This window comes from Ovis aries, chromosome X, assembly GCF_016772045.2.
Source record: "Ovis aries strain OAR_USU_Benz2616 breed Rambouillet chromosome X, ARS-UI_Ramb_v3.0, whole genome shotgun sequence".
Classification (NCBI taxonomy): Eukaryota; Metazoa; Chordata; class Mammalia; order Artiodactyla; family Bovidae; genus Ovis; species Ovis aries.
Genome location: NC_056080.1, coordinates 37,187,384 through 37,199,877, shown reverse-complemented (window position 1 = coordinate 37,199,877; position 12,494 = coordinate 37,187,384). Strand labels below are relative to the sequence as shown.

The following is a 12,494-nucleotide window of genomic DNA, read 5'->3' as shown; positions in this document are numbered from 1 at the left end:
TATAGAAAGGTAGGCAGCTTCTAGAAGCTGGAAAGGCAAGGAAATGGATTCTCCCCTTGAGCCTCCAAAGGGAACGTAGTTCTACAGGCTCATTTTAGATTTCTGATCTTTGTGTTGCCTTAAGCCACAAAATTTATGATAATTTGTTACAGCAACAAGAGGAAACTAATACAGTGATTACGAACTTGGGTGCTGCTATCAGCCTCCTGTTTAAATCCTTCTACTACTTACTGAATATGAGACCTTGGGTAAATTAAACTCTCTACCCTGCAGTTTCATCTTTTAAAATGCCTGCTGGGTTGTCATGGGTTTAAATGAGAAACTACTTAGGAGTATCTGAAGCTTCATAATTTAAAAATAAATGTAACCATTGTTCTGCTAATATTTATAATTTAGTATATTTGTACCTTCTCTCCTATAAATCAAAGTTTTTTTTCTTTTTTACATAGTCATGGAAGAGGAAGGGTGTGAGAGCCTCTACCTACAGCATCTTATTTGATGCCACAACCAGTCATAAAATAAGTATATTTTGTTTTCCTATGGGAAAACTGAGGCTGTGGGAGGTTAATTTTTCCAAGTGACATAGCTATTAAGAAGACAAATCAAAGCAACTTATTCACCATTGCATTCACTACACTTATTTGCTGGATGATCCATCAATATGTGCACATAACCACCGCAGTGGGCACTCCTAAATAATGAGGACTCTAGACAGACTGACACTAGGTCACCCTATCTTGACCCTCAGTGGCACAAATCCTAGCTCTTTAACAGCAAACGGCTGGAGGCAACGGAGAGAGACACCCAGATGCAGGAGCCCTGCGGGAGAGTGGTGATGGCAGGGCTGGGATGAGGGGAAAGGAAGGTGGAGTTATTGCGAGGACGTAAAGGAGGGGCCTGCGTGGGGAACGCCCCGGGCCATAAATGGGGGCGGGGCCTCCCCCGAGGCCAGTGCGCGGCCGCGGAGCTTGACTCGCCCATAGCTCCGCCCCCCAGGACACTCGGCGCCACAATGGAGGAGTACCATCTCCCCTGCGACGAGGTACCGCCCCTCCGCCGCCCCGAGCGACCCTCGCCCCCGCCCGTTTCGGCGCTTTGTCTCGGCAGGGTGGTTTCCTGGCACCCGGCAGCCAGGAGAAAGGAAGGGAGAGCCACTGTGAGGACACAAAGGCGGGGCCTGCGTAGGGAACGCCCCGGGCCATAAATGGGGGCGGAGCCTCCCCCGAGGCCAGTGCGCGGCCGCGGAGCTTGACCCGCCCATAGCTCCGCCCCACAGGAGACTCGGCGCCACCATGGAGGAGTACCATCGCCCCTGCGACGAGGTACCGCCCCTCCGCCGCCCCCGAGCGACCCCCGCCCCCGCCCCCGCCCGTTTCGGCGCTTTGTCTCGGCAGGGTGGTCTCCTGGCCCCAGCAGCCAGCAGAGTTGGGGTGCAGCGTCCCCCGTGCCCAGGTCCTCTCCACAGGGCCTGGGATCCGCCCCTCCCTTCTCCGGCCCCCGACCCCGAGGCCTTGAGGGTGGGGTGAGAGTCAGGATGGCATTGGCGACTGGGAGCGCTGGGGGCTCGCAGTGGGGTCGGGACCGAAGGTTAGAAGCCTTGACTTGGGGTGCGTGGGGGGGCGGGAGCCGCCCGTTTACAGGGCGGGCCTTGGGAACCGGTCTTCCTGGCTGCTTCCTCTGCCCCTTGGTGTCCCCAAAGCAGATGCCACATCCCTGCCAAGCGAGGCCCTGGAGACAGAGCCGCTCCCCCTCCATGGCACTCTCGCTGGGGTGGTTTGGAAGGAGGTACTTTATGGATTAGGAGCCCTTGCTTATTGACTCAGGCTTCCCAAAACCTCACCAGAAGCCCGTGATGTCGGTTGTCATCTTCCTGTTACCCACGGGGGACTGTGACTTTCATGGCGGCTAAGTCAAAGTTAGAACTGCCAGAAATGACAGCCGCTCCATTTGAACCCAGACCTCAGACTACACAGCTACAACTCTGGCTTCTCTCTAACCAGGAGGAGGATGAGGCCTGTTGGATCCCAGCATAACCTGTGACAGGGCAGAACAGACAAAGACATTTTCTGTCCAGTGGTAGCCACAGGTGAATGGTGCCGTGAAATAAAACTAGGCAGGCACATGGTGGAGGGTGCAGCATAAAATAGTGTATTATTAGAGCCCTCGAAGGGCGTTCTGGACCATTCTTCTTTAGGATGTGGGCTTTTGCAGAAGCTTAAGATCACATTTAAACTCAGGCTTCTGTGATGCAGGTGGCATACACGCTTCAAGGTTAGTGGTTTTCTTATTTTAGAAATTGAAGCATAAGCAATTTCATCCTCAAGGCATATCCCGGGAAAGTACCAGTCTCCTGACTCCTGAGAGGGTTCTGTACTGCTGCTGCTACTAAGGCGGTACCCCCTAAATGCCTGTATGGTAAAAGAAATAAAATTACATGTGTTACCATGGCCATCCAGTACAACCTGATTCCCTGGTGACCTTCCAAACTGAACGGAAATGGACATTATTTAGTTTGTAGACCACTTTTGAAAATAGATAGGACCTTATTTGAAAGTAAAATTATTTTAATAGGGGCAGTTGTGATACCTGTTTTCATGATTATTCTGATGATTTAGGGTGTTGTTGGGGAATTATCTGGTATAATTAAATAAGTTGAGAATACTTTAAATCTGTACTCAACAAGGTACTTATTTTCAGAATTTACTTGGTTTTTTAACTATTTTGTTGTATAGTGGGATTTACAAACATGCTGATGTCATAAAGCACCTAAAAAATGTCTCCATGGAAACAAGTCATGTACTACCTGATATGTTTTGGTTTAGACTGCGATCTTATCACATAACCTATTTCTTGACTCTAAGACATTTCTTAGTCATTAATAGTTGCTTTTAACTCAAGATTGTATCAGGACACTCCCCAAGAAAGACAGAGTTGTCAGACCTGTTGTATTATGGGCATAGATTAAAGGTCTAAATATTATTTATATGTTATAAAGTGACAGTAATTTGGAATGATCAAGTATTTTCATAAACTTTTAACTCAGGAAAGCCACATAAATTGCCAAGCATAAGTTAAGAACAAAATTCAAACTTATCAGCATTCTTTTTTCATGGCCTCATTATTTAGTCACAACTATTTCCTGTGTTCTGATAACACATCATATGTCTATCTCCTGTTTCCTGAGCTTTACAACACAATAATCTGCAGTCTGGGTGTTCACCAGAATCACTAGGAAAGCACTTTTTTTTTTTCCTTGTGCTGCCCATATCTTTGTAAAAAAATTTTATTTTATATACAGTGTTGTATTAGTTTCAGGTGTACAACAAAATGATTTAGTTATACATATATGTATTCTTTTTCAGACTCTTGTCCCATGTAGGTTATTATAGAATATTGAGTTCCCTGTGCTATATAAATAGGTCCTTGTTGATTATCTATTTTATATATAGTAGTGTGTATATGAGTGCTCACGCGCTTAGTCATGCCTGACTCTGTTGTGACCCTATGGGCTGTAGCTCACCAGACACCTCTGCCCATGGAATTTTCCAGGCAAGAATACTGGAGTGGGGTGCCATTTCCTCCTCCAGGGGATCTTCCCAATCCAGGAATGGAACCCTCATCTCTTGCATCTCCTGTGTTGGCAGGTGGATTCTTTACCACTAGCACCACCTGGGAAGCCCCATATGAGTAAAGCACTTTAAGAAAAATGTTGCCTAGGCTCTGCCCGTGGAAAAGGCAATGGCATCCCACTCCAGCACTCTTGCCTGGAAAATCCCATGGATGGAGGAGCCTGGTGGGCTACAGTCCATGGGGTCGCAAAGAGTCAGACATGACTGAGCGACTTCACTTTCACTTTTCACTTTCCTGCATTGGAGAAGGAAATGGCAACCTACTCCAGTGTTCTTGCCTGGAGAATCCCAGAGACAGGGGAGCCTGGTGGGCTGCCATCTATGGGGTCGCACAGAGTTGGACATGACTGAAGCGACTTAACAGCAGCAGCAGCAGGCTCTGCCCGAGAGCTAATAAGTGAAAATCTCCAGGGAGGTAGGTGGCATGGCATTTTGCGATTTTAAAAATCAAGGTGGGATTAGTAGCCTCAGTAATCTTAATGCCCCTTTTCACTGTGGTCCCGTCACTAATACCTGTCTAGGCCAGCCTAGGGTATTCTGTGTAGCATCATAGCTCCCAGGAGAAGGAAGTCTGTGTTGAAAGCCACTATATCTTTTGTTTTCCATCTTTAGGTTGGCTTCAATGCTGATGAAGCCCACAATATTGTTAAAGAGGTGAGTTATATATCTTGTTTATCTTGAAGATTGATGGATTGGTGAAATTTTTTAAAACTCTGTTTTTACTTTCAGTACAAAGTTAAAAGCCTGAGTATTAAAACAAGATTTTTAATATTCATTCACTAATTCTTTATAGGGCTGCTTCTGTGTTTGTTATATTGCATGCTGACAGTCATATTGTATGCTCTCAGGCATCTTGGGGCCTGAAAGGTATATTTAAGTGTTGATCTAGAATATTGGCTTGCTGTTTTCTAAAGCTGATTTTCTGTCTTTTGAATAAAATAACTTTTAATCCAATGGGGCCGAATATTATTTTAAATGTTTAATAGTTCAGAATCATGTATTAGAACTTTATAGCCAGGAATATTTCATTATTAAAACAAAATGCAGGGTCTTGCTTAGCAGTCCAGTGGTCAAGATTTTGCCTTCCAGTGCAGGGGCCATGGGTTTGATCACCCTCCCCCTGCCAAATAGAAGCAATATTGTAACAAATACAATATAGAGTTAAAAATACTAAACCACCTTAAAATTAATTTTTTAAATGAAATCATGATTTTAAAAATGCAAAGTTTTCCGTACTTTGACAATGCAGAAGCACAAATGAGGGCACTGGGGAGGCGGAAGATAGCATGGGTCATGGGAGGGCAGGAGTGATAGCAGCCTCATTTTTCAAAGTGGAGAGTCAAGAAAGACTGTCCTTGCTGGATGGAACATGAAGCAAAGGATGCTGAGGTATTGGAGGAGTCTTTTCAATGGTACCTGCTTCTTTACACGCATTATGAACCACATGAAAAGACCAAAGAGTGAGTAGAAGGAGAATCAAATATCACCTTTGTTATTGGTTAAAAACTAGATTAAAGATTGGGGCTTCCCTGGTGGCTCTGTGGTCAAGAATCCACCTGCCAATTCAGGAGATGTGGGTGTGATCCCTGGGTTGGGAACATCCCCTGGAAGAGGAAATGGCAACCAACTCCAGTGTTCTTGCCTGGGAAATCCCATGGACAGAAGAGCCTGGTGGGCTACAGTCCATGGGGTTGCAAAAGAGGCATGACTGAGGGACTGAACAGCAACAAGAAGATTAGAGATGGGAGCTTGTTTTTCAAACTGCGTACTGGTTCAGTTCAGAGGCATCCAGGGAAAAGTTAGAGTCAGCAGAGAGCAACACTTAACCAGGCTGGTGCCTTTCGTTGGTTTGGGTGAAGAGGGAAGGAGAAAGTCAATACTCAAGTCCAAGGCATTTGGAGACTGGCTCTCCCAGATGAGAAGGGTGGAGCATCAGCAGGTAACTTGCTCCCCCTCCATGGGGAGGAATGATAACAGGTGGGGCAAGAGGCCAGGGATGATCAGGAAAAATCCTCTGTGTGGAAGGAAACATCCAGAGTAGAAAAGAAACACGCTCCTAATGGTGTAAATATACTGAAGTAAAAATAGTGAATTTACTATATTGAGGGGACACGGTTGAGGGGCAGGAGGTGGCAGGTGGTCACGGGGAACTAAATTTTCATGTCATAGCAATAAAAACGTTATCTGGAGATATGTAAGGGACCCTTAAGAGATTTAAAAAACCAGTTGTACCCTAAAAGTGTTTGCTCTGCAGAGGGGGGCTAAGCATGGGGGGAAAAATGTAGGAAGGAGAGGATTTTTGCTTTTCATTGTAAACTCTTCTGTTGGATTTTTCAACCCACATGCAGAGGAGCTCAGAGCAAGGATTCTAAGAAAATATGGAGATTGGCAAAAGATAAGAAAAACAAAAATAGTGAATTCACTATATATTCACTGTACTTAAATAGCTTATTCAGGTAAAAGAACCATGCTTCTTAAAATGTGATACACATACTTACTGGTGGTTAGGTGGTCCTAGAAGCCACTGAGTGTGTTTTTAGGGCATCAGTTTTACTTCCATACTTGCAAGAAGGAGTTAAGTAATATAAATAAATGTTTATTTTCAAACACAGATAACAAACGGGTACAACAGATACCAATGGATACACTTTGGAGTCAAAAGCAAGCTTCATTTGAAATTTTCATATGAAATATGAGACTTGAAAGACATCTCAGGTTTCCCACAGGTGGCATTTCGCTACTAGTCTATTCTTTTTCCTCTCCTGAGCTAACTCTGTTTGCTATTGAGACATTAAAAAGTTGAGGGAGAGAGGTGGGGGAGGGAGGGAAGGTGGACAGAGAGTGGGGTGGGGAGAGAGAGCGCTACTGAAAACATTTCAGCACTTCCCAGATGACTGTATAATTTCAGCAGGCATTTTTGTTTTTCTTATCTTTTGCCAATCTCCTTATTTTGTTAGAGTCCTTGCTCTGAGCTCCTCTGCTAATATATTTTTCCTACTGAAGTCTTAGAGCCACTCACTCATCAGTGATACACATATATTTTATTCATTGTCAGTAATAGAATTTGCCACAAACACATTTTGGTAGAAAAAGTGGGTTACAAATGGAATTAACTTGGAGCTTAATCTGAAGTACATTTGATTCAGGATGTCCAGAGAGTATATCAAAGCCAATATTACTGCAACAGCAAACATGTATGGCGTGCCTGCTGCATGCCCAGCTTCTGAGTTTGGCCCTATGGATACAGAGCAGATTAAGGACCTCATTATCTAGTAGGTCTCCTGGTTAATGGTAATGAAGATGCTAAATGTTAATTAATAGTAATTAGCAGGGTTATTTACAGTGGCATCCACAGGCCCCGGATATTTCTATTGTCTCGAACAGAACCTGAAGTGGTCCTATTAGATAATGTGAAAGGGAACAAGGGCTCTTGTTTCTCCTTAAGGTATGGCAGTCTAGGGAGAGGCAGAGGTTTCCCAAAGACTGCCAGCCTGGGAATGGTAAAGCCAGAATGAAATTGCTGGCCCACTGACTCTCCTAACTCTTCATGTTATTGAACATCCTGGGAGAATAATTTGAGCCACGTTACTTTCTTCAGTTCCTCTAAATTTCATTTCTCTTTTTACATTTTATGATTAGTGAAGAAATTATACCATCCAGCTTAGGATTCCATATTAATTAATGCCTCTTGCAGGCAGACTCTACTGTCTGAGCCACCAGGGAAGCCCATTAACGCCTCTGCATGCGTGCTCAGTCGTGTCTGACTCTGCAGCCCCATGGACCATAGCCTGCTAGGCTCTTCTGTCCCTGGGATTCTCCGGGCAAGAGTACTGGAGTGGGTTGCCATTTCCTCTTCCAGGGGATCTTCCTGACCCAGGGATTGAACCCGCATCTCCTGCATCGGCAGGCGGATTCTTTACCACTGAGCCACCTGGGAAGCCATGAATGCCTCTGCTGCTGCTGCTAAGTAGCTTCAGTCGTGTCCGGCTCTGCCTCTGCTATAGTCCAGTTGTAGTAAATGAAAGCTGTGCACCTGTGTGCATGTCTGTCTTGTTAAGCTGGATTCTGTGAATGAACTCTCCTGGCTCTATCACTTGAATTCAAAATAGTAGCAGCCAGATAAGTCAAGAGAAAGACAAATACTATATGATCTCACTTATATGTGGAATCTAAAAAAACCCAAACTCATAGAAGCAATAGAATGATAATTGTCATGGGGTGGGGAAAATGTCAGTCAGAGGGTACAAACTTCTAGTGATAAGATAAATAAGGGACTTCCCTGGTGGTCCAGTGGTTGGGAAAATAGGGGTTTCAAGAGATGAAGTCACTTGCAAAAGTCACACAAGGGTGGGAGAGGTGAGTCTTAAAGTGAGTCTTAAAGCTGAGTCGTAGAGTCTTAAAACCTAAGACTGTGGTGCTACACCAGTGCTCTTCATCAAGTATCAGAAGTGGATGCTAGTAAACACTGGAAAAATATTAACTGTCTATTTCTAGAGCGCCTGAAAAGTAATGTTTGTTGATGATTCACTTTTAGTGGTAGGTGTGCTTGCTCTTTGATAGCTAAGCAGTTATATGGATGAAAATATAATTATTGTACATGAGAAATATATTCTTCATTGGCCTCCTTTGTTTCTAGCATCTGAAACCTAGGTCAAATCTCAGCTGTTGCAAAGCCATTCTTTAACCAGTTGATATCACCCTTTTAAAATCACCCCCCCCCATAAGCATTTTACAACATAACTTATCACCCTGCATTGGTCTTCCTTGTGTGACAGAGTTCTTTTATTAGCTTCTCTGCTAGGCTGTTGAGTTCTTTACAATAGAGGCCATGTCACATTTATCTTTATATGGTCCGTAATATCTCAGCATGAGATAATGCATGCAGAAATGCTTTGAAAATTCTCCAACAGTTAGAGACAATGCATAATAAATATTTACCAGATGCATATTTTCTAAAATGTTTTCTTGGGTTATAAGTATATTTTATATTTTGAATAAATCTTTTCCTGCAATATGTGTATAATTGTCCTCTGCCCTTTTAGTGTATAGATGGGGTCTTGGGAGGTGAAGATTATAATCAGAACAATATCAACCAATGGACTGCAAGCATAGTGGAACAATCCCTAGCACATCTGGTTAAGCTGGGAAAAGCTTATAAGTATATTGGTAAGTATTTGTGTCCTTCCTCATTAGTTTACTCACTTTAGTCTCTGTGGTTTTCTCTGAATTTAAAAAATGTAAATGAATGATAGACCCTCAAGTTGGATACTAATAGGGTGTTAAGGACTTTTGGCTTATTCATCCCCAAATAATCTGTGATAATACCTGAAAGATAGAGATCTCTTGCTACTCAAAAGCAGTTTTGCTCCTGCCAACCATCTGCTTGTGTTGGTAGCATCACCTTTTACATTTGCACCGGTTATTTTCACTGAAACCGTCTCAGCCCTACTGTCTTTTCAGTAGGACTGTGAGGTGACACATAATATGGATTTTCTTTGCGTCTGAATTATGCCTATGGGACAAGGCACATGATTTGGCCCACATTTTTCCTGCGGTACGATTACCATTGGTTATGGCACTGGGCAACAAACAGACTGGATCCAGTGAGTTCACAACTGTGGTAATAAATCATCAAAATGAGAGACATGTTTTTCAGTTGATTCTCTGAATGCTTTGTTTTATGTTATTTATTTATTTATATAGCATTTACTGCTCTGAACTCAAACACTTACTTTTCGTTTTAAGTGTTCTCACTCTGCATCTTTATTTTTAGTGACCTGTGCCGTGGTCCAGAGGAGTCCATATGGCTTTCACACAGCCAGCTCATGCTTTTGGGACACCACATCTGATGGTAAGAGGCTTTGTATGTGCATGCTAAGTCACTTCAGTCCTGTCCGACTGTTTGTGACCCCGTGGACTGTAGCCCACCAGGTTCCTTTGTCTACGGGATCTCCCAGGCAGGAATACTGGAGTGGGTTGCCATTTCCTTCTCCAGGAGATCTTCCTGCCCCAGGGATCGAACCCACATCTCTTATGTCTCCTGCACTGGCAGGCAGGTTCTTACCACTAGTGCCACCTGGGAACCCACCATTTCCTTCTCCAGGGAATCTTCCCGACCCAGGGATCAAACCCAGGTCTTCCACATTACAAGCAGACGCTTTAACCTTTGAATCACCAAGGAAGCCCTAAAGAGACTTTAAGCTGACTCAAACAAAATAACTTCTAGCAAAGTTAAATAGTGGTCCTTGTTATGAAATCTTTATCTCTACTTAAATTCCCACAAGACTTGATCAACAGAATTGCTTTATACCTAATGGCAAGTCTGCTATCAGACAAATAGGAAATAGGAAGAGTTAATGGGTTGTAGGAAATATGCTATTAAAACCTATGAAAAATGTATATATATTCCTGGTAATTTTGAGGTTTTGATGTTTCTGAGTCCTTTCATTGTGTGTTTTCAGGAACCTGCACTGTAAGATGGGAGAACCGAACCATGAACTGTATCGTCAATGTTTTTGCCATTGCTATTGTCCTGTAGCTGGCTAAAAATACTTGGCCAAAGCCATTAACCTAAGAATTTGTCAGTGTATCCTTTCTAAAAAGAGTAACAGTTACTTATTCATATGCTAGATGACAAGTGTGCAATATGCTTCAAATCTATCAACAAAAACAGAATAGTGCAAGCAAGCAGTCTCATAGGAAGTTGGCAGATTTTCTCATCTTCCATACAGAATTATTTAAACAGGGAAAACTTAATGTTAGCAAAAAAACAAATATAGAAATATGGCATGACATGAAAATACACTCTTAAATTTACACCAGCTTTTCACTAACAATGTGTATGTAAGGAGATGGGGAAATCCATGCAGATAATTAAAATTTCGTTCAGCTAGAAAAGTTAACAGGGATAAATATATGAACAAAAATGCTGCAAGGAAAACTGTGGAGAAAATGATAAAAATCAGTTAATGCTTAGTTTTTTATTTCTCCTCAGTTGTGTGTATGATTTAGTGGAAAGTAATCCCATCCTTTTTTTTTTCCCATCAACTAGTAGCAACTGTTATTATTAACTTGTTTACCTTTTCTGAGAATAGCTAAATCACTTTTTAAAATTTAAAATTCTTAGATTTACATCTGAGAGTGAATTGAATTGGGTAACCTGAATTCCCTAGGTAAACAAAATTAGTTACAGCATATGACAAAAGTATAAGACTCCAACAGCTGCCTTACAATTCATTCATTCCAGATGGAAGAAGCACTTATTGAATGTCTATTATGAGCTATTTTTCTGCTAATCATAGTTAACAATATGCTGTTCAAACTTTCTTTTGGTACCTAGTCAGTTGGACAACATTTACGTCTGGGAAAGAGAAAAAAATGTTGTTTTACAAGAGAGGAAAAAAGTGAATCTGGTTATCCAAGTAGGAATAAGCAAATGAAAAGCAATTATTACTGACAGAGAATTATTGATGTAATTTTAAGAATGGCTCCTAGCAAGCAAAAAACTGCATAAAATATGCAACTCTTAGTTAAAGGCCTTATTATCAGTCTAATACACAAGTAGTAAATTCCATCATTGCTTTAGTTACAATCATCTGTAAATAATTTTAAGTACTTATGAGGGGTTCAAATTGAGTATAGATTAAAAGTATACAATCATTAGCAGGTTATTGAATATCTCAGGGCTTATGAAATGTAGTTAAATTTGTGAAAGAAAGAACTGATAAAAAATTAGGGTACACAGCTGGCCACCAAATGCAAAGTCAGTCTGTTATTTAACCTTGAAAATAATATCAATTTGCATATTACCACTAATACATGTAGGGAGTAGAACCATGAGTCATTGAATTCCAGGGGGAAAGGAAGGCTTAGTGTTGACAGTGTTAAGAGAGTATTCTTGTAGGCATGCTGTGTGCATGTTTGATATTTTGCCGAGTAACAATAATTGTTCAATGTTGAAGAAGATAATTAAGAAAATATAAGGATAGAGTTTAATGCAGTGATATATACTCTGGCACATTAAAATTTTCAGTAATTACCTTTATGTTAGTTTACACTGCTGGCTTTGGTGCCCTTGAAGATTATAATAGTGACCAAAATATATCTGTGCAGTTAAGGCTCGCTTTTGACTATTGTTATTGAAGCCTGATTTTAAAAGAATAATCATCAAAAATACCTCGTGAACTTGCTATCTGCTCTGTTTCTAGTTAAAATGTAATAAAGATTATCTTCCTGCACTGTACGTTTGCTTCTGGATGATCATTGAATAAGAAATGACATCGTCTTTAAGAAATTCTAAATAGTAAGAATGGGGACATGAAATGAATGTTGGACCACAGAGATACGTTGTACAGAATAAATGCCGTTAAAATAGCAACCCAAACACTGGTGTTCACTGGGTGAACACCGATGTTAACATAAATAACAGCTCCTATTTTATGCCTTCTATTATTTTTTAACAAAAAATTATTTAAAAAAGTGGTATAAAATATATTCTGTAACTATTTATTAGCTTTTAATAACTATTTGTGGCAAGGAATTTTGTCCTATTTGTCAGCTCGCAATTGAGTTGTTGCTGTTTTGTGTTTTTTTAATTAAGGACTTAAAGTATGTAAAATTAGGGTATTCAGCTGTAAGTACTAACTCGGATTTTGGTAAAGCTATAATTTTATGTTTGTAAAGTACCAGTATACAGCCCTAAATGATGGCAACATCTCATTACGTTTTCTCTGATAAGAAGTACTTTTTTGCTCTTCTTTCCAAGTTGGGTGTTATCTAATTATGAGTCACCGAAAGCATTTTCATCACCTACAGTCGTCATCATATTTTTAAGGTACTCTTACGATGCTGCAGATTGTATTTTTA

General features: G+C 41.5%; 1 protein-coding gene and 1 long non-coding RNA gene across 6 annotated transcripts in view; one reads left to right on the top strand and one right to left on the bottom strand.

The window, feature by feature from the left end:
• The first annotated feature begins 979 nt into the window (after positions 1-979).
• Positions 980-11,871, top strand: DYNLT3 (dynein light chain Tctex-type 3). 3 transcript variants are annotated; one of them, XM_027962770.2, is made up of 5 exons: positions 980-1,042; positions 4,242-4,283; positions 8,672-8,795; positions 9,403-9,480; positions 10,091-11,871. In XM_027962770.2, the coding sequence occupies exons 1-5, from the start codon at positions 1,013-1,015 to the stop codon at positions 10,165-10,167; spliced, it is 351 nt and encodes a 116-aa protein (XP_027818571.1). In that variant the 5' UTR covers positions 980-1,012; the 3' UTR covers positions 10,168-11,871.
• LOC121818383 (uncharacterized) overlaps positions 6,210-12,494 on the bottom strand; it is a 38,381-nt gene continuing 32,096 nt past the window's right edge. For all 3 annotated transcript variants that reach the window (XR_006058438.2, XR_009598935.1, XR_009598936.1), the window contains one exon: positions 6,210-6,864. This is a non-coding gene — a long non-coding RNA (uncharacterized LOC121818383). The remainder of the gene's footprint in view (positions 6,865-12,494) is intronic.

Excerpts from the sequence above, each read along its gene's own strand:
- DYNLT3 (XM_060407226.1), top strand. The coding sequence starts at position 1,293 with ATGGAGGAGTACCATCGCCCCTGCGACGAG. Across the intron at positions 4,284-8,671 it reads CCCACAATATTGTTAAAGAG|TGTATAGATGGGGTCTTGGG; the intron begins GTGAGTTATATA and ends CTGCCCTTTTAG. Across the intron at positions 8,796-9,402 it reads AAAAGCTTATAAGTATATTG|TGACCTGTGCCGTGGTCCAG; the intron begins GTAAGTATTTGT and ends CTTTATTTTTAG.